General features: G+C 40.2%; 2 protein-coding genes across 5 annotated transcripts in view; both read left to right on the forward strand.

Moving 5' to 3' along the window:
- Window positions 1-22,748, forward strand: part of SERPINB11 (serpin family B member 11) — a 72,525-nt gene extending 49,777 nt beyond the window's left edge. For all 4 annotated transcript variants that reach the window (XM_053205822.1, XM_053205823.1, XM_015083474.3 and 1 more), the window contains exons 2-8: window positions 4,456-4,640; window positions 5,678-5,737; window positions 6,917-7,045; window positions 9,855-9,972; window positions 18,556-18,698; window positions 19,607-19,762; window positions 21,858-22,748. In XM_053205822.1, the coding sequence (XP_053061797.1) occupies window positions 4,456-4,640; window positions 5,678-5,737; window positions 6,917-7,045; window positions 9,855-9,972; window positions 18,556-18,698; window positions 19,607-19,762; window positions 21,858-22,262 (1,196 nt within the window). In that variant the 3' untranslated portion in view covers window positions 22,263-22,748. The remainder of the gene's footprint in view (window positions 1-4,455; window positions 4,641-5,677; window positions 5,738-6,916; window positions 7,046-9,854; window positions 9,973-18,555; window positions 18,699-19,606; window positions 19,763-21,857) is intronic.
- Window positions 22,749-22,899: 151 nt separating this feature from the next.
- Window positions 22,900-25,558, forward strand: part of SERPINB7 (serpin family B member 7) — a 66,195-nt gene continuing 63,536 nt past the window's right edge. The window contains exon 1 of the mRNA XM_053205819.1: window positions 22,900-25,549. The gene's annotated coding sequence lies outside the window, so the exon portion shown is untranslated. The remainder of the gene's footprint in view (window positions 25,550-25,558) is intronic.

Below are 25,558 nucleotides of genomic sequence, written 5' to 3' on the forward strand. Positions count from 1 at the left end.
TTCCAGTGCTGTGTCCTCTTTCAGTACTTTATTGCCAACATCCCCCTCTAAGACATGTCCTCTCTTTGCGTTTCCTGAATAGTTTTTTTTTTTTTCCCTAAACATCCCCCTTCTTAACCTAGAAGGGCTGCAGTTTCGGGCATCTTTTTCTTGGTTTTCTCCCACGGCAGCCTCCAGGTGACCTATTCCTTTTGCTTGGGAGGGGTTTTTTCAGTCTAAAAGCAGGCAGGACGATACACTACAAGGAATTTTCTGCAATTCCTTCCTTCTTTGGGAGCTCAATTCACAGTCCTTCTACTTCTAGGGGCATGTCGGCTCTCCCTCATCTCCTGGGTGGAACCTTCTCTGGGGTCTATGCATCTTTGGTAGGATTCTATGTGCCTTGGGACTTCTGTCCCTCATGGCATCCTCTTTTCGGCAACTGATTGCATAATATTAATTAGACCAGAAACTGTAAACTGTTTATAATGTTGACTTCTCTAATATGTGTTGGTGATTGGGTGGTTGTGCAAGACACTGATAATTTCACCGGTAGATTTTCCCTGCCCTCAAAGAACGCTAAATCTAGTGAGGAAGTTACTCAGTTAACAAGAATCGGCGAATTCATCCACATATTTGTGTCTCAGTGTTTTCCAAAGACAATTACTCAGATGTAGGGGAAATTGTCAGTCAAGGTTACTGCATAAAATCTGTTGAATTTAAGATTAGTATGGACACTCTGTTGTACTAAGAAGAGTGGGGCCTTGGAAAGTGAATGATGAAAATAGAGATCTTAAGAGCTAGCTTAACGATAGTGAAAACTCTGTCTTGCAAATAGACATGCCAAATGCCAAAGTTCATGAATTAATTAGAATTATGTATTCCCAGTAATTGTTGAAAAACCTAAGCCTAATGTTTCTCTTCTTGGTATTGTGAACCAAATGCTTGGAGAGCTGGAAGATCTCACTGTGAAGTGAGGCAAATAATGCTATATTTAGTAACCATTCGTGAACAGATTAAGCCTATTAATGCCTTATATCTTGGACAAAATGTCTTAATTTTTCTGGTAAGATGCTGTCCTTATCAATTAGGGATAATAGTCACAGTGCCACAAAAGTAAAATCATGTTACCTCAAATAAAAGCTTATCTGAATGTGTCCAGTGGCAAGTGGAATGAGCAGAGGTTTCGGAAGACATGGACTTGCGTTCATGTCATGGCCACCCCACGTATGCCATGTGAATTTCTCAACCCCTCACCGCCTTGTCTGCAAAACTGGGGTAACCTGACCCATCCTGTACGACTTAAACTCTGAATAACGTATGCAGTGCTTGGCATGTACATGGAGCCTGTGATGCAGTCCTTTCCTTTGTGAAGAGATCTCACACGGGAGCATCAGGGGGTCTGTGTGAGGATGCCCATCGCAGCAGTGCTGGTGACGATGTGAGGAGGAGGCCGTCTGGGCATCTGTCACTGGGGAATGGATTGGCAAAATGCAAAGGCACAAAAGCACAGTACTTGCAAGTTAACAGACGATGTTTCCAGAGTGACATGGATGAGTCTTAAAAAAGTACTCAATGAAAAAGAAATTACTTGATATAAGCTCATTTATGAAAATGAAAAGCTACATAAAGAAACAAATATTTTTTAAGGACACATGTAGGTATAAGAATATGCTTTAAACGAACCATAAGTGTTGTCTGCAGGCATGGAAGAGAAAGAAAATGAATTGGGTTGAAGTCAGTTAGCAAAGAAGAGAATTATGGCCCAATGATGGCTGTGCCAAGAACTGAGGGGTGTGATTACTTCTGCCTTTGGTGCTTGTGGTTGAAAAAAGAGAAAGAAACCAACAGATTAGTAATATAAAAGTAGGTGGTTCATATAGGTGGTCTATCAGTATATTCCAGACTCTTTTGCTAGGCGCCCCCATAACTGTAGGGCTACTGTTCACTCTAATATGTAGGCAGGTTTTTAATAATGACAATATGATGATGTAGATGTAAGAAGAATAAATTTACATTCACTTATAAATCTTAAATCTGAAATTTCATTCTAGAACCTGATTCCATTAGCTAACCCCATTTACCGAAACGCAGAAGGCAGTATAAAGAGCATCTGCCTCGGACATGCCTCATTATTGGACTGAAACTGGTTTCATTATTAAGGTAGTGAAATAAAGAGCTTTCAAGCTCTATCCATGTCGCTCTGGAATAACAACAATAATATTGTTATTATTAGACCAGCTACAGAGAGCTGTATTAAAACTAACTTGAAGAACAGTATCCTGTTAAAGGCACGTGCTAGTATTTTCATTAAATAAGATTAGCAAAACCTTTGTGTTATACCTTTAAAACAAATTGTCCAAAGCAAAGAAAAATACAGTCCAGGCTTGTTATAATATAACTGCTAGGCTCTATTATACTATCTTGGGTGGTCTGATGATTCGAATACATAGCACTTAGTCCTTAATGATTATTTTAGGACGACCAGTTTTAATTACAGGTATGTGTCATCACCATTTTTGCCATATAAATTTGGTGGGTCATTATTTTGAAAGTCTACAAGCGACACGTTTCCTTTCAGCTGTCTCTGCCCGAGAAGCACTGAGCTGTGCACCCTCCTCCCAGCCCCAGTTCTGAGGCATTCACCTTCAGCTTAGCTTCCTTTGGCTCTAAAGGCACAGAGAACTATGTTTTAGTGAGAGGTATGACACGAATGCCTACATCAGTAGCCAACAGAGTCACGCCCCAGAGAACACACTTCCAGTGAGCTCAACTCAGATATGTACTGAAAACAAGGCAGGTTAGTAACTAAAATAAACACACCCGGGCGGAGGCAGTGGACTGGTCACCTGTCATAATAGCCTACAGAATATAGGCCTAGACTTGAATTCTACAAGAGTGCGAAGCTGTAATCTAGAAGATGAGAAGAAGAAGAACAAAGTAGTTGTAGATCGCTGGGGAACTAAATAAGGGAGAAAGATGTAGCTGTGCTAGAAATGTGTGAATGTGAGGCAGGTGGGCTAATGGGTCCTAGCGGTCAAGGGCGTAGGAAGAAATCCCTGGGGAGGCTGGGGTGCTTTTTGTTGCAAGTAACAGAAGACTCAACCAAAATGAGTTAAAATATAAGGAAACATCATCCTACATGATGAGAAATCCCAAGGTAGGACAGATCCAGGGTGGATTAATCCATCCACTTAATGGTGCATCAACAAGGACTCAGGTTCTATCCACCTTTCCTCTCCGACGTCTGGCTTATCCTCTTGGGCTGGCTACATCCCGGTCACACAGTCGCTGCTGTGATAGTAGTCACATGAAGACAAATAAGAGGAAGAAGAGGGATGTCTTCCTCTTGTGAGTCTCTCTCTCTCTCTCTCTCTCTCTCTGTCTTTTTTTTTTTTTTTATCAGAGGGAAACCTCTTCTAGAAGCCCAGCAATGACTTTTTGTCCTTATTGGCAAGAATCACGGCACCTTCTGATCGTTAAAATTTTATTTGTTTCCCCCCAAACTTGACTGAGCAATAACTGCCAAATATAATAGTATACATTTAAAAGGTACAATGTGGTGATTTCATATTCATAAACACTGTGGAATGATTCCCAGGATCACATCCAACCCCTGACACAGTTAACTTTCTGTGTGTGTGCGCACGAATGCTTAAGATCTACTCTCAGCAACTTTCAACTAACTATATGATACTGTATTATTAACTAGAGTCACCATGCTGTACATTGGATCCTCAGAATATAACTCAAAGTTGGTACCCAGTTAGTCACTGTTGCAGGAGACAGAATTACCTCACTTGGCTTAGGCCAGTCAAGGCTGGCCCCTGGGGTATGGAGATCCTGAAGCCTTCTCTGAAGTGCATGGTTACATGAAAGTGGATTCATGAAATCTGTGTCCTCTTAGCACAGAGGAAGGGAAGGGGAGGGGAGGGGAGGGGAGGGGAGAAAAGGGGAAGGGAAGGGAAGGGGAAGGAAAGGAAGGGATGAGCAGCAGGTAATTAATGTTTTTACAGTGCTATCTGGGGAGAACTTGAAGGTATCTGGAAAGAGAAAAGTGTTCTCCTGTGAGGCTGTGAAGGTGTGCAGTCTAGTGGTAAAGCAACTTGTTTGGCTGAACTTGTGTAGCTAGAGAATTTCTCTGTACAAATTCCAGGATGAGGAGGATCTTGTAGCATGGACATTAAGAGCATGAAGACCTAATTCCTTCTGCTCTTCTGCCGCAGAACAATTACTTTTAAATGTTCACAAATGAGAGTGAGACAGCCTTGAACCACTGGTTGAAAGGAACACTAAATGTTCTATTCATTAGTGATTTCTATTCATTAGTGACTTCTATTCATTAGTGAGTATGTAATTTTTCACGAAGCGGTGTGCTCAGACTCATAAATTCGTGAAATTTAATAACCAAACTCTATGTATTACCTGTACTTCCAAGTAATATTCTGAGATTTTTTTCCCTCCATGTGTTCTCAGGTAGTGCTTGGCATAAAATGGATCCTCTCAGCACAGCAAACGTTGACTTTTGCCTTGATGTGTTCAAAGAGCTGAACAGGCACAACGTAGGAGAAAACATCTTCTTTTCACCACTGAGTCTGCTTTATGCTCTAAGTATGGTTCTCCTTGGGGCCAGAGGAAACAGTGCAGGGCAGATGGAGAAGGTATGGAACACAGCAGAGATTTCCACAGACCTTTCACGTGTTCTGTGCACCCGTCTGGGTCAGCCAGACACATGCATCTTGATACCAAGGAAATTCTGCCATCTTGTGACTGAAGAAACACATTTGGGAAAATCGTATTTCTTGGAATAATGGTTAAATGGTGCAATACTTACAATGCAAATAACACAATAAATGCAACACAGTCTCTTCCTTCCCATTGGTGTTCCCATGCATACCCTTCTGTAGTTTACTTTTGGAGTTCACTTTTTTTCAGTGATTTAAATATGACAGAGAACACATGTGTGATACTATTCTTGCCCTCCAGGATTGCAACCGATAGAAAAACTTAATAACACTTTAAAAGCTCTCAAGTGTAAAAAAAAATAATTCATTAGTACATTTGACGTTCACAACAGCCCTATGTGGTAGGTAGGGATTATTATCCCTATTTTACACGTGGGGAAACAGAAAGACTAAGAGAAAAGGGGTAACTTGATACATAGTGATTTTTCCATTATATGTATTTTTGATCGCTATGGAAAGTCTAGATGAATATCACTTAACTCTTTGGATACTTACACATCATATTATTGTTTTGTCCTTTATTTCTTTCCTCCATATTTTGATGCACTTTCATGATTTTCTTGGCTTAAAGTAGATATTGTAAAGGGACACCATGTAATGTTTTACATGACCCTAGAGGGTCAACTGTCATAGTGAAGGGCCTGAGAACAGTAGGAGGGGGCAGAGGAGCCTCATTACTGTCTGGAGATGGACAGACAGTTGTCAGGGAACCTCTCTCTTGATCTTGGTTTCCCTACGTGAATGGGGATAATAGCATCTACTTACGAAGCTCTTGCGAGGATTCAGTAAGATATGCCAAAGCTTAGTTCGGTACCCGGAAGATGACATCACTAAATGTTAGCTGTTATCGTTGGTCATTTTCTGAAATGGAAAAACAGATAACTTGTAAATATTCACGTTTATAGACTGTATGTTGCTTTTGATATCAATTGACTCCTCTTTTTCCTTCCTAGGTGCTTCACTTTAATCGTATTGCAGAATCCTTAAAACCAGAGTTCAAGGCCTCAGCTAAGGTATGATAGTATCACTACTGAGCTATCAAATGCTCTTCAACATAAGAGCACCGAGGACTAATAGTGCAGGGGTTGAGTGGCAGAGCCCCTCTTTGGCCCCTAAAGGACCCAGCAGCATTGTCTCCGTTGGTCAAGTCCTTTAGTCTTCCTGGTAATTGCTACAGCCTATACAGTTAACATAATGAAGATAATTACAGTATTAAAGTCCCCCAGCTTTTATCATATGTCTTATTGTTATTCTTGCTCAAGCTTTCTGTTCTTTCATGGACTGTGCCGTAAATCTCAACATGGGACTGAGTCTGCCAGCCTCATCTGTGAGGGAGTAGATTTTTGCAGTGGGGTCACTGAGAGAGGACCCATTGCCTTATAGTTAGACCCCAGGAAAACGGGGCCTGATGTTGCCCAGCCCACACTGCCTGGGACTGTGATTCCCACTTCTCTCTAGTAGGAGAATTCCTGTTGACATCAAAATTAGAACTCACACGTGATATGGTTATGTGTTTGATTGTGATTGATTCAGAAAACACATAAATACATACAGGTTCAAAAAATATTTGCTTCACAGAACCCAACTTGTTGTGAGGAGATTAAAGCACGTCCGTAGTTTGGGAAACTTTGCTTCAGGGAATGTGGGTAGACCCCAATAATGTCCTTGAGTGCAGATGCCTCAAAGCCGTAGGTCTAACAGAATTGCTCCTGGGAATGGGTTGGATGGGTGAGTGAGATCAGTTCAGCAAAGGGCTAAAGTGTTTGGTTCCATGGTCACACAGAAAATGGAGACGTTGAAAGGAGCGTGACAGAGATGATTCTATAGGTACAGGGACAGCAGCAAAACTTGGATCGTCACCCTAAAGACCCCAATAGGATCTCTTTATGAAAACTTGTGCTTTTGGATTTAACCATAGGGGCCAACAAGTGCTTGTGTGTTTTGCAATAGCTTACAGTTCTGCACACAACTTGTGACTAAGGTCACCGAGTGCTGAGATTGTTGTGCTGGAGGAAATCTAGAGAAGGAACATGCTTTAAACTCCCCAACTCTTTGCTTGCTGGTATTCCCTACCCTTTTATTCAGAGGCAAACACCTTGCTGTCTACTTACTGTTTCCACATTATTTATAACCCTCCCATGGCAAGAAATCAAGCAACTTAATACTCCATTCTTTGTTTATTGGTGCTTCAGTGCAGCCAAGCTGGAAGGATTCATTCAGCGTTTGGAGTCTTATTCTCTCAAATTAACCAGCCAGACTCTAACTATACCCTCAGCATGGCCAACAGACTCTACGGGACAAAGGCGATGATGTTCCATCAGGTAAGTCCGTCTGGAATGGCGACCCACAGCTGTCTTGGCATCCTCTAGGTTTCAAACCATAAAATAAGGGAAGAGTGAGAAGAGCCACATGGCATTCATCTGTAAGAGATTAAATTTTGAGCTGACTTAGAGTTTCAGTGAAATGGTTTTATCAAAATCCCATTTAAAGTTGTGAAATATCACATAACAATTTTATTTTTGCAAAAACCACCAAAGTTGTCCAAGAAGCAAGGTCAGGGATGAAGCACAAAACAAAGTGGTTAAGAATTCTCTTGTGGATCAGGAAAAAGCAAAATACGTTTCTCACCCCTTCTTCAGAGGTCTTTAATGGCAGAGTACTAAGAATCAATGGGAAGCATACCAGACTGGGAGCCAAGAGATGTGAATTCTGTTCCCTGTGAGACACATGACTTTGGGAAAGTCACCTTTATCTTTAAAATGAGAGAATTAGACTTAAATCCCTTTTAGCTTCAAGATTCTAACACTATTTATAACATTTCCCAACAGTAGTGTAATATGGAGTTTTATTGAGTGTTTACCATGTGCCGTTTACTCGACTTAATACGTTGTAGGTCTTATCACATTAACTGCTACATAGTCCTAATATAAGTACAAAATTGCCATTAATTCTACAATTGTGAGGCGGATTCTGAAAAGTCAAGTTGACAAAGGTAGCCGAGATAATTAAGTGGCAAAGCCTGAGTGCAACCCCTATCCAAATCTATCTTCCTGTTTTAATTGCTGTGTTATCCTGATGTGATTAAGGTGAAATGCTAGCCTCAGCGATATAGCTTTTATTTGACCAGTTTTATTTAAATGCTGGCCCGGGGAAGCAGAATGAAGTCCTGAATTTCTAATGTTCTCCTCTTGTCTGGTAATGTAGTCTGTGTCTTAACAGTTGATTGTCAGAATTTTTGCAACTTGGGGTGGTCCATCCTGGGGTGTGGACCTGTTTCAGAAGTGCTGTTTCCTGCTGTCCTAAAAGTTTACGGTGACTCTTTTATGGAGTGCCTGCTGATGTGGTGGGGATTAGCAGTCATGGTCCCTAAAGTTGGAATACTCTCTCTCCCGCCCCGTGTCTTCCACAAACAGTGATCTGGACGTAGGTAGTAGAGAAATGTTGATTTGGGATAATGACGAATGCATCTGTTCCTGAAATGTGAAGCTCCTCATTAGTGTCGTGCAGATTGTCATGATCTGTATCATGCATGAGATATTATTATCACAGGATTCTGTCTGGAAAAACTTTCATCTCATGGATTAAGGACAGTCACTTAAGCATGTTCTAGCCACAGTTGGACCAGCTCAGAACAAGAGTCATCCCGAGGCCCAGAGTTTGCTCTTAGCAAGCTTTCCTTTTGTTCTATAATGGATTTAGGCACAAGAGAACCCACTTAAGCAAATGGCAAGCCACACCCCAGGCAGCCACTTTCATACCTGCCATATTTCTAAGTCTTGTATCATCCTGCTCAGTTCATGGTGGGGCCTTGGGTCCTGCTATGAACATACCATAGAGGTATGTCCCCAAGGTCTCAAGAATGGAACAGCAGGCAATTTCATTTGAGTCAATGTAGATTTGGCTGGTGCCTTGGCAGTGAGGCAGTGGAAAGTTCCCAGTTCTAGAAATCAAGGGCCATGCATGGGTGGTAATCAGTGGTGGGTCCAGAATGTCATATTGGGGCCAGCTTGGGAACTTGGTTAAAAGAGAGGGCTAGGTTCTTTATACTGATTTTGCACACTATTTTTACTTGGATTGCTAGTATAGGTGAGTAAAATAGTGAATTCCTTAAGTTATTTTTGTTCACATTTTACATAAAGTTGAAAAAAATGTCAATTATGTCCACCAGACAATATTATTACCATTTTAATTATAGTGGCTTTTAGGGATACCACGAGGAGACCAAGCCCTCTGTTAGGCCTCCAACAAGCAAAATGTAATCACCCCGGTCCTGAATCACTTCGTCACTCTAGTCCTCAGTTTTCCCATCTAGAACGTAGGGCAGTGACTCCCATTTGTCTGTTTGAGAGGACAGAGCAGTGAGAGTAAATTGTATCTTGCCATTTTGCTTTGAGCATTTTAGAACAAAGAATGCCAATGATAGGACAGAAGAGATAATCAAACACTTCTGAACATTGCTTTTGGAAAGCTGTTTGATTTGTTTAAATCCATTTGCTTTATTAAGAATAAGTATACATGGGGGCGCCTGGGTGGCTCAGTCGGTTGAGCGTCCCACTTCGGCTCAGGTCATGATCTCACGGCTCGTGAGTTCGAGCCCCGTGTCAGGCTTCGTGCTGACAGCTCAGAGCCCGGAGCCTGCTTCAGATTCTGTGTCCCTCTCTCTCTCTCTGCCCCACCCCTGCTTGTGCTCTGTCTCTCTCTGTCTTTCAGAAGTGAATAAACATAAAAAAAAATTAAAGAATAAGTATACATGGATTCGGCTTCCTTTCAGACATAAAAACACGAGCTGCTTTTGTCTCTGTGTTGCGATTTTATTTTACTTATTTTTTTTTTAAGTTTCATTTTTTTTATTTTGAGAGAGAGTGTGCACGAGCAGGGGAGGGACAGAGAGAGAGAGCAAGAGAGAGAATCCTAAGCAGGCTCCACGCTGTCAGCTCAGAGCCCAAGACTTGGGGGTCAAACTCATGAACCATGAGATGATGACCTGAGCCAAAATCAAGAGTTGGATGCTTAACCGACTGAGCCACCCAGGTGCCCCTCTGTGTTGTGATTTTTAGAACACATAGAGCTGTAGGCTTTTGCTTCCCTTCTACTGTTTTTGTGTTGTGCTATTGTCCTTTCTTTTTACAGCAATATCTAAACTGTTCTGAGAAACTGTATCAAACCACGCCGCAAACTGTTGATTTTGAACGGTCTCCAGAAGAAACGAGGAAAACTATTAATGCTTGGGTTGAAAGTAAAACTAATGGTAAGAATAAGTCCCACGGGTGTCTTCAAACTTTAATTGCACTGTTTTGGTAAACTCCCTGAGTCAGTGCTAACAAGGAAGCTGGGTGACATCCAGGACCTAACATAGATCAACAATGGAGGACAAGAAGGGAGTATTTTGGAATATTCTTTACAGTCGTTTGTCCTGATTGTGAGCTAAGCCAGGTGATTCTGAGAATGAGTAGAACAGTATTTCTACTTTATAGAAGGGTTGTACATTCTGCAATTAAATTTAATTCAATTGAAATCCACCTTTCATGATTTTAAAATAAATCTTGCAGTTGTCAAATACTTCTTTAAAAAATGGCAGATTAAATATTTAGATTTAAAGATGTGTTCATTTCATTATGTAAAAACATCTAGTTAAGGAAAGATTTAAAGAAAAAAGAGAGAGAATAATATAGTGAATCCTTATTTACCTCTCAGCTGCAAGATTTATTACTTAAGGCCAGTTCTCTATCTGTACTCTCTTCTCTCACTGCCTTTTCCATGACAAAGCCCAGATATCTTTTTTCAGGTTGTGTCTCTCAAAAATATAAATTATTTAAAAGAAAATACCACTGCACCATTATTACATATAGGAAGTTAAAAATAACCGTTTATATTAACAAATACGCAGCGAGTTTTTGTATTTCCCCAATTGTCTCGGTTTTGCGTGAATCAGGACTCAGGTAACATTTATACATTGCAGTTGGTCAGTATGTTTCTTACGTCTGGATTTTTTATTTAATTTTAATTTAATTTAATTATTTTTATTTTATTTTATTTTATTTTATTTTATTTTGAGAGAGTGCAAGTGGGGGAAGTTTGGGGGAACAGAGAGAGAGAGAGAGAATGAATCTTAATCTCCATGTTCAGTGGGGTAGATGATGTGGGGCTTGATCCTAAGACTCTGGGATCATGACCTGAGCTGAAATCAAGAGTCAGACGCTTAACTGACTGGGCCACCCAGGTGCCCCTCATCTTGGTTTTTAAAATAATTTTTTTTGACTGAAATATATATATGTGTGTGTGTGTGTGTGTGTGTGTGTGTGTATACTTATAGAAATATATACAGTATATGTTTGCTATTCCATGAATTATCACAAAGCAGAAATTATCACAAAAGCAAATGCCCTCAGGTAACCCCCCTCTACCTTTAGCAGGTCAGAGAAATAAAACATTAGTTACTAGGAAGGGCACACTCCAAGGCCACTCTCGTGTTTCCTCCCAGAAACGAACCCACCCTATTGCCAAACATTAAGACTTCTCTGACTCCTTTTACTATATATTAGTTCTGCCTATTTTTAAATTTCATGTTAACTGGAATCATAAAGCATGTACTTAGGGTTTTTTAAGCTCAAAATTTTGTGAGATTCATCCCTGTGACTACATGTTGCATGGTTTGCTCATTTTCATCGATGTCTATCTTTGTTCTCTGAAAATACCTAAATATATTTATCCAGTCTACTGAGTCTTAATGAACACTCGGAACATTTTTAGTTTGGGTCTATTACGAACAGCACTGCTATCAGCATTTTGATTCACTTCTTTTGGTACATATACTGTATGTGATTTTGTTGGATGGATACCTGGAAATGAAATTGCTGACCATATAAGGTATGTGTATATTTAATTTTAATAGATACAAAACAGTATTCTTTTTTTTTAAATTTTTTTTAACGTTTTTATTTATTTTTGAGACAGAGAGAGACAGAGCATGAACAGGGGAGGAGCAGAGAGAGAGGGAGACATAGAATCTGAAACGGGCTCCAGGCTCTGAGCTGTCAGCACAGAGCCCGATGGGGGGCTCGAACTCACGGACCGTGAGATCATGACCTGAGCTGAAGTCGGACGCTTACCCGACTGAGCCACCCAGGCGCCCCCAAAACAATTTTCTAAAGTGGTTTACCAATGTACTTGCCCAAGCAATGAATGAGAGTTTTATTTGTTCCTCAACTTTGCCAACACCTGTGAGTCTTATTAACTTTAGCCATTGTAGTGAGTTTAGTTTTAATTTGCATTTCCTTTTTGAATTATATCATTGAACATTTTTATATACTTCCTATCTTCCTTTGTAAAGTGCCTGTTTAAATATTTTGTCCGTACATCAGGATGATTTGTCTGGTTTTCTTCTTACACATTTTTAGGGAATTCTTTGCATATACTGAATTTGTATGTTGCAAGTAATTTCTACCATTTTGTATCTTGTCTTTTCCTTCCCTTAATGGTGCCTTTGATGAATAGAAGTTCTCAATTTCAAAGGAGCAAAATTTGTCAATCTTTTATAGTCAGTACCTTGGCATACTTTTAAATAAATCTTTTGCCTACTCCTAGCTCATGAAAATATTTTTATGCTGTCCGCTAGAAGCTTTACTGTTTCACTATAGTCAAGATTCATTTAAAAGTTCATTCCACTCCACATGTGGACATCTACTTGACATACCACTGTTTATTGGGAAAAGGATCCTGTCACCATTACACTCCAACGTACATTTTTTCATAAGCCGGATGATCTGTGAGTCTGTTTCTGGGTTCTTCAGCGGGCTCCATTTGTCTGTTTATTTATTCTCATGAAAATACCACAATTATAGTAACTTTATAATATGTCTTGATAGCTGGAAGTCTAAGTCCATTGTTGATCCTCTCCAAAGAGCCTTGATTTAACTTGATCTTTTGCATTACACATACATTTTATTTATTTTCATTTGAGTATAATTGATGCACGCTGGTAACATTAGTTGCAAGTGTACAACATAGTGATTCAGTCTATACATTATGCTGTGTTCACCGCAGGTGTAGCTCCATCTGTCCCAACACATCACTATTACAGTATCCCTGACTATATTTCTTATGCTGTGTTTTTTGTTCCCTTGACTTACTCATTCTATAACTGGAAGCCAGTATCTCCCTTTCCTCTTCACCCATTCTGGCCAACCCCCAACCCCCTCCCCTCTGGCAATTATTACTTTGTTCTTTGTATTTATAGGTCTGATTCTGCTCTTTGTTTATTCATTTTTTTAAGTTTACTTATTTATTTTGAGAGAGAGAGAGAGAGAGAGAGAGTGCACAAGCAAGCAAGGGAGGGGCAGAGAGAGGTAGAGAGAGAATCCCAAACAGCTCCACACTGTCAGTGCAGAGCCTGACGCGGGGCTTGAACCCATGAATGGTGAGATCATGACCTGAGCTGAACCACCCAGATGCCCCCATTTGTTGTTTTTCTTATGCAGTCATAAAGAAGGATGAGATCATGCCATGTGAGACAACATGGATGGATCTAGAGGGTGTTATGCTAAGTGAAATAAGTCAGCCTGAGAGCAGATGCCATATGATTTCACTCATAAGTGGAATCCATGTACATTTTAAAATCACCTTGTCAATTTTTATCAATATTCTGGTTGAAATTTTAGTTGGAGTGATATGGAGTCTATAGAGTTGGAGAAGAACAGGCATCTTTATAATATTCAGCTTCCAATCCACTTCCATGAAGTTTACCTCTATTTAGGTCCTCTTTAATGTCTTTCATTAACATTTTGTATTTTTCTATGTTAATGTCTTTTGACAAATGGTTTTCAGATATTTGAGGTGTTTACTGAATTTTTACTAGTATCAGTTATTCCAAATTTTATTTGTTGTTGACGTAGGAGTGTATAACTGGCTGTCATATATTAAGATTGCTGAGTTCTCATAACTCTAGCTTACTCTTATATTATTTTAGATTTTCTATAAATACAGTCATTTCCTCTTCAGCCTTCCTTGCTGCTTTTCTTTTCTTATTGGCTAGGACCTTCCGCTGAATAGAGGTACTGATATTGGGCATCCTTACGTTGTGTCTTGTTTCTGGATTTATATCTTGTTTCTGAATGGTTTTAATAATATGTATTTAAGCATAATGTTTGTTGCTGTATTTTTATGAATGTATTTTTTCAGATTAAAGAAATTTCTATTTCTGGTTTACTAAGAATTTTAGGCATAGATACTAACCATATCATATTGAAGCCTTCTCTGTATCTATTGAGCTGTGATTTTTCTTCTTTAGTATACTAATTTAGGGAACTACCTTGATTTTTAATGTTAAACCAACCTTTTTGTCCTAGAAACCTGATCATGGTATGTTATGCTTTTTGCATATCACCAGATTTCATTTCCTAATATTTTCTTTAGAGGTTTTGCACCTGTGTTCATGAAAGAATTTGACCTTAGTTTTTATTTATTCACATATTCTTGTCAGTTCAGGTATCCAGGTTATACTCACTTTATGAAACCAGTTGGCAGTGTTTCTCCCCTTTTTCTAATTTCCAAAAGAGAGTTTATGCAAGATTGGTGTGAATTTTTCTCCTTCAAATATTTGGAAGAATTCACGCCAATCTTACATAAACAATCTTACATAAATTCCAAGGTGAGCCCTCTGTGCCTGGTGTTTTCTATGTGGGAAGATTTTGATTAGAGATTTGATTCCTCTAATAAATAGAGACCTACTTATATTTTCTGTTTCTTCTTGTGTACGTTTTTGAATTTTTTTCTCAAGGGATACAGCCATTTTATCTGAATTTTCAAATGTATTAGCATAAAATTGCTAATAATAAAGTTGTATTACCTTCTTAATGTCTTTTGGTTATATAATGTTTTCTCTTTTTTTATTTCTGGAAACATGAATTGTGCATTTTTTCTTTTTTCCTAATTAGACTTGTTATGGATTGGTAATTTTTTAGTCTTTTCGAGGAATCAACTTGTGTGTTCCCTATTGTAGTTTTTTAATTACATGAATATTTATGATTATCATTTATTTCCTTATTTTTACTATCTTGGTATTAAATTACTACTCTTTCTGTAATTTTCTTGAGATGAACAGTTGATTTTCAGATATTCTTTTAATGTATGCATTTAAGACCATTGCTTTCCCTCTAGGTATGACTTTAACTCCATCTCACAATTTTTCATTGTATTTCCATTATCATTCAGTTCAAAATATTCTCTGATTTTCTTTTTTTTAATGTTTTATTTTTAGAGAGAGAGAGAGAGTGTGTGCGTGCATGCGCACACATGAGCGGGGAAGGGCAGAGGGAGAGGGGGATAGCGGGTTTGAAGTGGAATCCGTCCACACTGGAGGCAGAGAGACTGATGTGGGACTCAAACTCATGACCTGAGCCAAAGTTGGATGCTCAATCAACTGAGCCACCCAGGGGCCTCAAAATATTTTCTAATTTTCATTGAGATTTCTTCTCTGACTCAGGGGTTATTTAAAAGTGGAAATTTTCTGGTTGTTTTTTAGTTACTGATTTTTAGCTCAGTTCTGTTGTAATCAGAGAACATAATAATTCAATTGTTTGCAATTTATTGAGACTTTTGAGGTAAAGCATATGTTTTAATTTTGGTAAAATTTTCATGTGCACTTAAAAATAATGTGTATTCTTTAGTTACTGGGTGAGATTTTTTAATTTTATCAGTTAGGCTGACTTTGTTATTTGTGATGTCTGTGTTTGAGTGTCTTTGCTTCTTTCTTGACTGCTTTTTATCATCATTTACTGAGAAAAGCTGTATTAAAATCTTGCACTATGATTGTGGATTTTTATGTTTCTCCTTTTAGTTATGTCCAATTTTGCCGCACATATTTTGAGGCTGCGTTTTTAAGTGCATAGGTATTTAAATTGCCATACATTCTCAGTGGATTGCTCCTTGCGTTATTCTGAAACATCTCTCCCACCTTGCCAGCTCCTGAACTTCAATTAGTTTTTCACTAGCACTGAGAAAAGTAGTTCTTAAATTCTTGGTCTTCAGTTTCTGTCATGTTTTTCCTTATCGAGGCTTGGGGAAACTTTTGAAACTTCACTATACCTTGAGGAAAAAATTATTCAGAAAGTCCCTGTTGAGCTCATCTGTTTGTGTTTCTCCTGCCTATGAGATCTTTGCCCCTTCAGTGTTGACTGCCTGGCTTCCTTTAGCTCTAATTTTTTAAAAATACTTTTTTTTAAACATTTATTTCCTTAAAAAAATTTTTTTAACGTTTATTTATTTTTGAAGGAGAGAGAGACAGAGCACAAGTTGGGGGGTGGGAGTAGAGTGAGAGGGAGACACAGAATCCGCAGCAGGTTCCAGCCTCCGAACTGTCAGCACAGAGCCCGATGCAGGGCTCGAACTTACAGACTGTGAGATCAGGACCTGAGCTGAATGAAGTCGGACGCTCAACTGACTGAGCCACCCAGGCGCCCCATGCAGTATTCCAATTCTTCCATTCCTTCTTTATAATCTGGATTATGAGAAACTTCTACTCATAAAATATTTGGTTATTCTAAGTACAGTTGATATGAGGAAAACAAAAAAAAAAAAGGATGCCAGATTCCTTCTCTTCAATACCAGTTTTTGAGCCAACATTTACCCCCTCTGAGCATCCTCGAAGACAGCCAATGAGTTTTTTCCCAAAGATTTTTTTGAATGTTTTTTTACTTATTTTGAGAGAGCGAGAGCGAGCTGAGCAGGGGAGGGGCAGAGAGAAAGGGAGAGAGAAAATCCCAAGCAGGGATTCAGTCAGCACAGAGCCCAACGCAGGGCTTGATTCCACGAACTCAGAGATCATGACCTGAGCCAAAATCAAAGAGTCGGACACTTAACCAGCTGAGCCACCCAGGTGCCCCAAGTTTTCTTTTTAAAGTATCATTATGAATTCATAAATTTAAACATTTTGAGATGTTTCGGTTTATTGTCTCCTTTTAGTCAGGGGTCCCATCTTTATATTGGCTCCTAAGTCCTTTTGACCCTACTCTTGTGGAATTTGATGGCTTCTTTGCTTTCTGATTTTACCAGATGTTCCAGACTCATGTCCTGCTGATGACCTAGAATTACTTCTCGCGGGAATCCTGGATCATTCTCATGAGAAGTGATATTAGAGACCATAGCCTGGGTACAAGAGTTCCCATTGATACTGGCATGGTCATTGTTTAAAGGCCTTCTCAGTGAATACATTTTTTAGATGAAATACGGCATAATTTCTTACTGATACGACCAGTTCAAATTCCAGTTCATAGGATTTTTACTTAACAGCCCTCCCTTTTTTACATCTATTTCCCTTTTATCTTGTGTCAAAAATCCCAGATTCCAATGTCACCAATATTATTGCAAAATCGCATCATCCAACAATACACACAGTCTCCAAATAACAATACTAATAAAATATAACAGTAGCTTAAGATGTTGTTTGGAGTTCTTTTTGTCCTTTGGGTCTATCCCACTAGAGATGCACAAAGTACCATGCTGAAATCCCCGTCTGTGTGGTTATGCCATCAACTCATTGTACTGGTAGTCTCTGAGGTTTATGAATGTAGGCAATCATATTCCTTGATACAGGAGAAATAAAGCTTATTAAGTAATAAAATTAGGATGAAATAACATCAAAGTATTAAATTAAAGCTAATTGCATTTATGAAGAACATGTCAGTAGTACAAAATAAATACTTCTCTGAGCCTAAAGACTGCCCCTAACATATCTGTATCTCACTATTTCACTTATCAGTGAAGTGTCAACAATATTTTGTTGATGGGTGGACTGATGGGTGTTATTCAAGTTTAGTAATAGGTGACAAGATTAAAATATGCATTTATTCAGTTCTTTGTATTAAGTTAGAAAATGCTTGGAAAGGTCTACACATTTTCAGATCTGCTAATTTACTTAGAACAGTAGTGGAAAAATTAAGCTTAGAGTCTGATGTTCCAGATATCCTTATGTTTCCTATTGCTAGCTTGTATTGAATTAAGGTTTTGTAAATTGCAGTGTACCAGGGTGCACCAAGGGGGCTTGGTGTTCAATTTGAACAGTATATTAACAAAGCAGTAAACATCTTGTATGTTTTTTATAAATTCTGATTTTTAGATATGTATTTACTTTAAGTGTTGGTATATACTTGTGATACACGAATTGCTAGTACATTGTAAGAATCAGTGAATCTTTTGAATGCTTAACCTATTTGGATGTGGTGAAGTGCTGGTAAGTATGAAGCCTGTTAACTATTAAAGGGAAGCCATAAGAAATTATTAAAGATTTTCTAAATAAGCAGTAATGTATAGGAAGGCATTGGATATGACTAGGTATCAGACAAATGGATCATTAGCTAATATACTAGCTACTCTCTGGATGCCATCTTCTGATTAGAAATAACAAAGCATTCAATCCTGTGATATAAACGTCATTTGACAAGGACAGCCTCCATGGCCAGGAGATAAAAGGGTTCTTCTGGTGTCTCAAATTTATAACTAGCCTTAAAAAGGAAATGGTTCCAGGGCTGCCTGGGTGACTCAGTCGGTTTGAGCGTCTGACTTTGGCTCAGGTCATATCTCACAGTTTGCGGGTTTGAGCTCCACGTCGGGCTCCACACTGACAGCTCAGAGCCTGGAGCCTGCTTCAGATTCTGTGTCTCCCTCTCTCTCTGCCCCTCTCCTGATCGCGCTCTGTCTCTCCCTCAAAAGCAAATAAACATTAAAAAAAATTAAGAAATGGTTCCAGATTTCTAGTGAATGTTCAACTCTCTGTTATCAATAAACCCAAGTTCTAATCCAAATATATTATCTTTTTTTTTTTAATTATTATTATAAGGAAAAGTCACAAACCTCTTTGGAAAGGGCACAATTGATCCTTCTTGTGTAATGGTCCTGGTGAATGCCATATATTTCAAAGGACAATGGCAAAATAAGTTTCAGGAAAGAGAGACAGTTAAAACCCCTTTTCTGCTAAGTGAGGTAAGTATTTTGTTTTCAGACTGATGATAAATTCTGGAGAATGTTAAGGCCAATTTAGAAAGTTTCAGTGAAGACACTGGTCTGGGTTTCTTTCTTTTTTAAAAATGTTTATTATTTATTTATTTATTTATTTGGGCGGGGGGAGAGAAAGAGCGTGAACGGGGGAAAGGCAGAGAGAGAGAGGGAGACACAGAATCCAAGGCAGGCTCCAGGCTCCGAGCTGTCAGCACAGAGCCTGATGTGGGGCTCGAACTCACGAACTGCAAGATCACGACCTTAGCCGAAGTTGGACACTTAACCGACTGAGTCACCCAGACGCCCCTCCATAGGTTTCTTTAATTGTGTTTTCTGTGAATTTTGCTTTAATTTTTCCTCACAAAGTGCCAGTAATCTTTCTCATGGGGCCCGTAACTAGAGCCTTTGGAGACTGGCACCCCTCTCGCAGGTAAGAGAGCCTGTTCCCATAGCCACGCATTCTGTCCACGTGTGCTGGGGTTGCTTTCTCAGCACAACACAGCTCTCCGTATTACTTTTCTCCTAGAGAGCCTCCAATTGGATTAGCAAAGAAAATGATCCTATGATGTCATTTTTCCACATAAATCATCTTAGGTGGTAATGCTAGCTTCGTTTTGAATGCGTCTCAAGCTAATATATAAAAGAAATTTTATATGTAGATGACTGTATATAGTATTTGAACTAGACAGGCTCTAACAATGACTTATTTTAAAATAAAAAATTCATAACCTTTGCAAAGGAAAGTAATAAAGGGTGTCCTTTATTGGTTTTATTTTACCCATGCCTTTAGTGTTAATGCAAATATTCATGTTTTGCGAAAACATCAGCATACGTACATGTGCATGCAAATATGTGACTGTTGTACCTAATGAGAACCCCCCTTTTTTTAATAGGGTAAAAGCGTACTTGTGGAAATGATGTATCAAACGGGAACATATAAATTAGCCTTCATAAAGGAGCCGCAGATGCAAATTCTGGAGCTGCCCTACGTGAACCACAAACTAAGCATGATTGTTCTGCTTCCCGCGGGCACGGCCAGCCTGGAACAGGTGAAGTTAGAGAATGCTAATGTGAAGAGGAAACACATGTGCACGTGTGTGTGACGCTAGTGTGGTCAGTCCCTAATTCAGTCACACGCTGGGTTCAGCGGTAGGCCGCAGGGGCTGTGAGAGGAAGGGGGACCCTGGGCCCTGCCTTCGGGACCATGCATTTCAGGGGGAATAATCTATTCTTCCATAAAAGAGGGCACAAGGAGGCAAAAGTGCCATCTTGGACTAATACATGCACCTGCTGCTTACTTGACATTTGGGAAGCATCTTTGTCTAGTGATGGATTTGTAATGCCGGTTAGGGTCTTAGTACACAGCAATCTGATTAAGCCACCTTCCACTCGGGAGCAGTTTTTCCAACCCAGTTATAACATGCTTTCATGAGGCAACCACTCTTTCTTAGCATCCTGCTATTGTAGGGGAAATGAGTGCCACAGCCATTGAGAAAAGGTCATGGTGGTGGCAGGGGTTTGGGTCAAAGCCCCCCCCCTCTCTGGCTGCAGCCAAAACTGCCTAGCACAGAAGCAGGCAAGCCACTGACATGGAGTGAGCGCACCTCGCCAGCCTTGCTGGAACTCTCCAGTGTTCTGCGGGAATGACAAAGAGGAAGCTGACGTACACGCACGGATGGGATGGTCCCAGTCAGAGGTTTCTAAGGCAGGGAGCGCCTGCTTGAGGTTAAACAATGTGGCACGGGCGGGTGGGGCCTAGGAAAGGCTTCTTGAAGCACCTGGGTTGGGATGTGTGTGTGTGGACCTCTAGGAAGAGAAGCATGGCTGTGGCCAGGAGAACAGGTGTGATACTGGCATGGCCGATTCAGAGGGGCTCAGACCTCTGGGCACCTGTTGTGGACTGCCAGGGAAGATATTTGGAGGCAGATAGCATTTTGGAAGCAGTGTAGAAGTGGTCTTTATTAGCTTGTGATGCATTCATTTATCTGTTCGTTTAGCCATTCATACACCAAACATTGTTTATGCTGAGAATTCTAGTGGGTTCTGGAACATAGAACATAGACGTAGTGGGTTCTGAAACATAGACAAACGTGTGGTTCCAACACACAGTTATAAATAGCATGTAACAAGTGCCATGATACTCTGCCGGAAGTCCTGTGGGAGTAGAGAGAGTAGACAATGAGGGGATCTGGAAGGCTCCTAGTCGAGTAACCTTGATGTTGCACAGGTGGAGGGGTAGAAGATGAATAGGTGAACAAGGGTACCCTGTGGTTCCAGCTAGAGCAAAATGCTCATGAAAATGCCCTAGAGATATGAGACCAGCAAGACAGATTTGCATCATGGTAACTCGGATTAGGGCAGAAAAGGACAAAAGGAAAAGATAGTTTATGTCTGATTGTATATTGTCAGGATGGAGAGAAAGTGACAAAAGTTTTCAACTCTTGTGGTCTTGGCCTGCTGGTCTTGGAGCTGTGGGGAGGACTGGCTGGAGGGATCACATGCCCAAGGGGAGCGGTTTAAAGGGCTTACACAGAATGATGGCACTGGGTGGGGAGGATGAGAAGAGGCCTGATAGGCTACATGGCTGAGCGGAGGTGTGAAAGGTGTGTAGAACCTCAGTTCTTCGGGACTTCGGGAGTAGTCGCATAGCAGAGGCAGTGAGGGCAAGGGCAAAGTCAGGAGGGAAGCCAGGTGTAATGAGGGGATCCTGGCATCACAGAAGTCAAGTGAGCAACAAATTTGTAATAGAGGGTGCGATTTAATGTTTTGGAGTTGAGAACCAAATCAAGAAATGGTGACTTCATCCAGGAAACACAAGGACTTCAGAGGCAAGAGAGGGAGTTTAGGTGAAGTCTGCCTCTGAGGGAGTTAAGGCAGAAGACTGTAGGATACACGTTTGGGGCATTTACTTATGAAACATCGATGAAAAGTAGACAATAGAATGGGGAAGATGTGGCTGAATGCAACATTCTTTGTGTTTTTTGTTTTATTTGTTTTTTCCCAGATAGGACTTGAGCATATTTTCAAGGTACAAAAGAAAGCAATACATGGAATCATGCACACTGAGAATTATAAAACGAATGGCATTTAATGCCACAGGCACGTGTTTGGCTTACATGGGCTCATCTGTGTTTTGTCTCTTAGATAGAGAAACAGCTGAACATGAAGACGTTTTACGAGTGGACCAGCTCTGCTAACATGGTAGAGAGGGAAGTTGAAGTGCATATCCCCAGGTTCAAACTTGAAATGAAGTATGAGCTAAATGCTTTGCTAAACTCCCTTGGGATGACAGATGTCTTCAACGAAATCAAAGCTGATCTCTCTGGAATATCACCAGCCAAAGGCCTGCATTTATCAAAGGTCATCCACAAGTCATACGTGGATGTCAATGAAGAGGGCACCGAGGCAGCAGCAGCTACTGGGGACAGCTTCGTTGTAAAAAGACTCCCCATCCGAGCTCAGTTCATGGCGAACCACCCTTTCCTGTTTTTCATAAGGCACATCCCTACCAACATGATCGTCTTCTGTGGCAAGCTCGCCTCTCCCTAAACAAGTGGGGCTGAGGGGGCTCAGGGTCACAGAAGAGGTACAGGGACAAACCCATGACTAAAAGTAGCTCATCCCTTACACACCTCTGTGCCTTACTTTGCTCATCAGCAAAATGGGTCTAGGATCTCTCTCAACTTACACCTTGAATTGGTGAACCCTAAAATTACAGAAATCATGGAAGAAGATACATTTACAAAAAAAGCTTCTCTGGTTCTCTTATCTTTGGGGCCTCATTTAAGTGCTATCTGGGTGACATGATCAAGTCGATGAGAACAGTTTTCAAGGGTTAGATTTACTTGACTTGTATATATCAGTGATCTCTTGAACAAGTGACCAATCTACCTTCAGAAAACTAAATTAAGGGCTTCAGCTTTGGTTGGGTTGGATTATTAAATATTATAGTTTTCCTTGCATGTGTAGACATAACATCATGAATTTTAGTTCAAAATTCTGTATTCATTATAATAAATATATAAAATGCCTTCAGTTCTGTGAAGATTTTTAATATACTCCAGTAATTAAATGACTTACCAAAGGAGATTGAAGAAGGAGGAGTCTAAATCAACATTTTCGTGGAATTTTTGGCCAAATGTTTTCAAGCCCTAAATTGGATAACTGATGTTTCTTTTTGCCTCCCTCCCTTCCTTTATTCTTTCCATTTTTCCTTCATTTTTCTCTCTTTCCCTCCCTCCTCTCCTCTCTCTCCTTCCTTCCTACCTTCTTCCCCCCTCTCTCTTTTCTTTCAATAATGCAATGAATAAAAATTCAGAACAGCAAAAACAGAAATCAATCAGGAGATTTTTATTTAAAAGATAACCTTTTTAAAAAAAGAAATCCTCCTTAATTTCTACTCAAGATAACATGAAGTGATAATCAGATAATAATGGCCATGATACATTTACTGCCTTTTCAGTGCCCTCTTCATAAATGCTTCCTACCAGAACTCTCTCAGAGATGTGAACAAAGCATAGGGGCCCTTCAGTTCTCTCTTCCGTAACCCAATCTTAGAAGAGGCAGTCCATAACAGGCCACTGCTTCCCCCCTAAGGTGATGGGACACCTCTTTTTCTACTGACAGTGGTGGCAGCCAGTGATGGCTTTTTATCCCCATCAGGGCACTGAAGGATGGGCTATCCTAATGATCCTTTATAAGCCCATTTGTCACATGGCATAAAGCCAAGAGGCCACTTTGGCCTACTTCACAGAATAACCCAGTGGTCCCCGAGCACAGAGGGTTTCACTGTGCTACAGTGGAGATACCTGGAGCAACAATGATGGGTGGAGAAAAGAGTTGTATCTTGGCATCTACTATTCACTTTAAACATCCTAAAGAAACGATGACTAGGACCTGTCCGGTGAATGCTGCGTCCTTCTACGTGAACCTGGCATATGCTGTATAGGAACTCAGGGGTATCACATAGGCCAGGTGCTGTGGGCTTGACCATAGCAGAGCATCATGGCGCTCACTTGGCTTGGCCTCTGTCTGTTAAAAAGACTCAGACTGAGTGTCTGCTCACAGGCTGCAGTCCTAGAACCCCAAAACCCGCTTGAAGGGATGGGGACTGAGCTGGTGATGGTCATCATTTAGAGTCAAAGCCAGGAATAAGTCTCAGAGAGGGGCCTTCAGAAACACCAGTGTGAGTGCTGGGATAGGAGAGGAGGACTTGGAGAGACAATGACTAAATCAGCCTGGGAGAGCAAAGTTGGGAGGGGTGCTGGAGTCATTCTCCGAAGTCTCTTTGTAGGATGGGGAGCTTTTTAGGGCACCCAGGCACCCGTTGCAGGGAGTATGGCCAGAGTTGCAAAAGATGAGTCCTTAAACAAAATGCAGTTAAGTGAAGGTCCTCATGCTGAAGTCAGAATGAGGCCCCCTTTTATTAGGGAAATTGCTAAAGACTACGTGCAAAAAGTCAGCTAAGCGAGTGTGTTAATCAACTTAATGGTTTTGTTTTTCAAGGTTGAATTTCTAGATGATTGTTCTTTATGACCAGGAAGGGTCAGGCATGAAGGCCCTGGACAATGCTCATGGCTCAAGGCATTCCTTAAGAGCAGCTGTGAAAACATGTCCTAAGGCCTTGCACCTGCTGCAGCCTTTCCCTTTTGAGGTCTTTTCCTTTGATGTTTTTCTCCTACATCTCCCCCAGATACGGAGAACACAGCTATTTTCACTCTTCCAAGAGCTAACATTATATGTCGATTATATCTCAGTAAAAAAAAATGGGCAAAGGACCTGGAAAGACATTTCTCCAAAGAAGACCTCCAAAAAGCCAACAGGTACATGAAAAGATTACTCAACATCACTAATCGTCAGGGAAATGCAAATCAAAACCACAATGAGATATCACCTCACACTTGTTAAGATGGCCGTGTCAAAAAGAAAAGCACTAACCAGTGTTGGCAAGGATGTAAATAAAAGGGAACCTTATGCACGGTCAGTGGCAGTGTAAATTGGTTTAGCCATTACTGCAACAGTACAGAGGTTCCTCAGAAAGTTAAAAACAGAACTGCTATAAGATCCAGCAATCCCATCTCTGGATACATATCCAGTGGAAATGAAGTAAGTGTATTGAAGATACATCTGTACTCCCAGGTTCATTGCAGGACTATTCATAATATCCAAGACAGGAAAACAACCCAAGTATCCATCACGGAGAGCCATGAAATTGTTGAATACGACACCATGTGGGAGGATACGTGTATGACTAATGCCAGATGTTAATAATGGGGAAATTCAGAGGGATGGGCAAAGGGAGTAGATAGGAAGTCTTTTTGCTCGATTTTTCTGTAAAGCTAAAACTGCTCCAAAAAACTTAAAGACTAATAATTAAAAGAAAAAAAAAGTTAGTAGGGAGGAAATCTCCTTTACATGGATTTCAAAAACCAAAAAGTCTCTACTTTTTTTTTAGGTGTTTTCTGATAGTATTTTGTTTTCATTTCTATCAGTTTTATTCCCTTTCATACTTAAACACTCTTCTTAGTTTATCAGTCGTCTTTTTTTCTCTCTCTTATTTCAGGAACACTGAACCTCCAGATCAGTGTTTGGTATATACAATGTCACAGTGACTCAGGCAAAATCGCTGCTCTCCTAACTGCATTCACATCCTCACTATAATGTACAGGGAAGCCTGGGACGCCCCCCTGGGCAGTAAATAGCATCAAACCAGATTCTGCGTCCTTGTGTATCAACGGGGCATAGAACGTCGGACTTTTCTCGGATCTCTCTTTTCAGAGTGACCTCCTCCATGTGAAATTACTGCACAGTTAAAGATGAAGTGAAAAAAAAATATGGTACAGTGA

Source organism: Acinonyx jubatus, chromosome D3 (genome assembly GCF_027475565.1).
Source record: "Acinonyx jubatus isolate Ajub_Pintada_27869175 chromosome D3, VMU_Ajub_asm_v1.0, whole genome shotgun sequence".
NCBI classification, from domain to species: Eukaryota; Metazoa; Chordata; class Mammalia; order Carnivora; family Felidae; genus Acinonyx; species Acinonyx jubatus.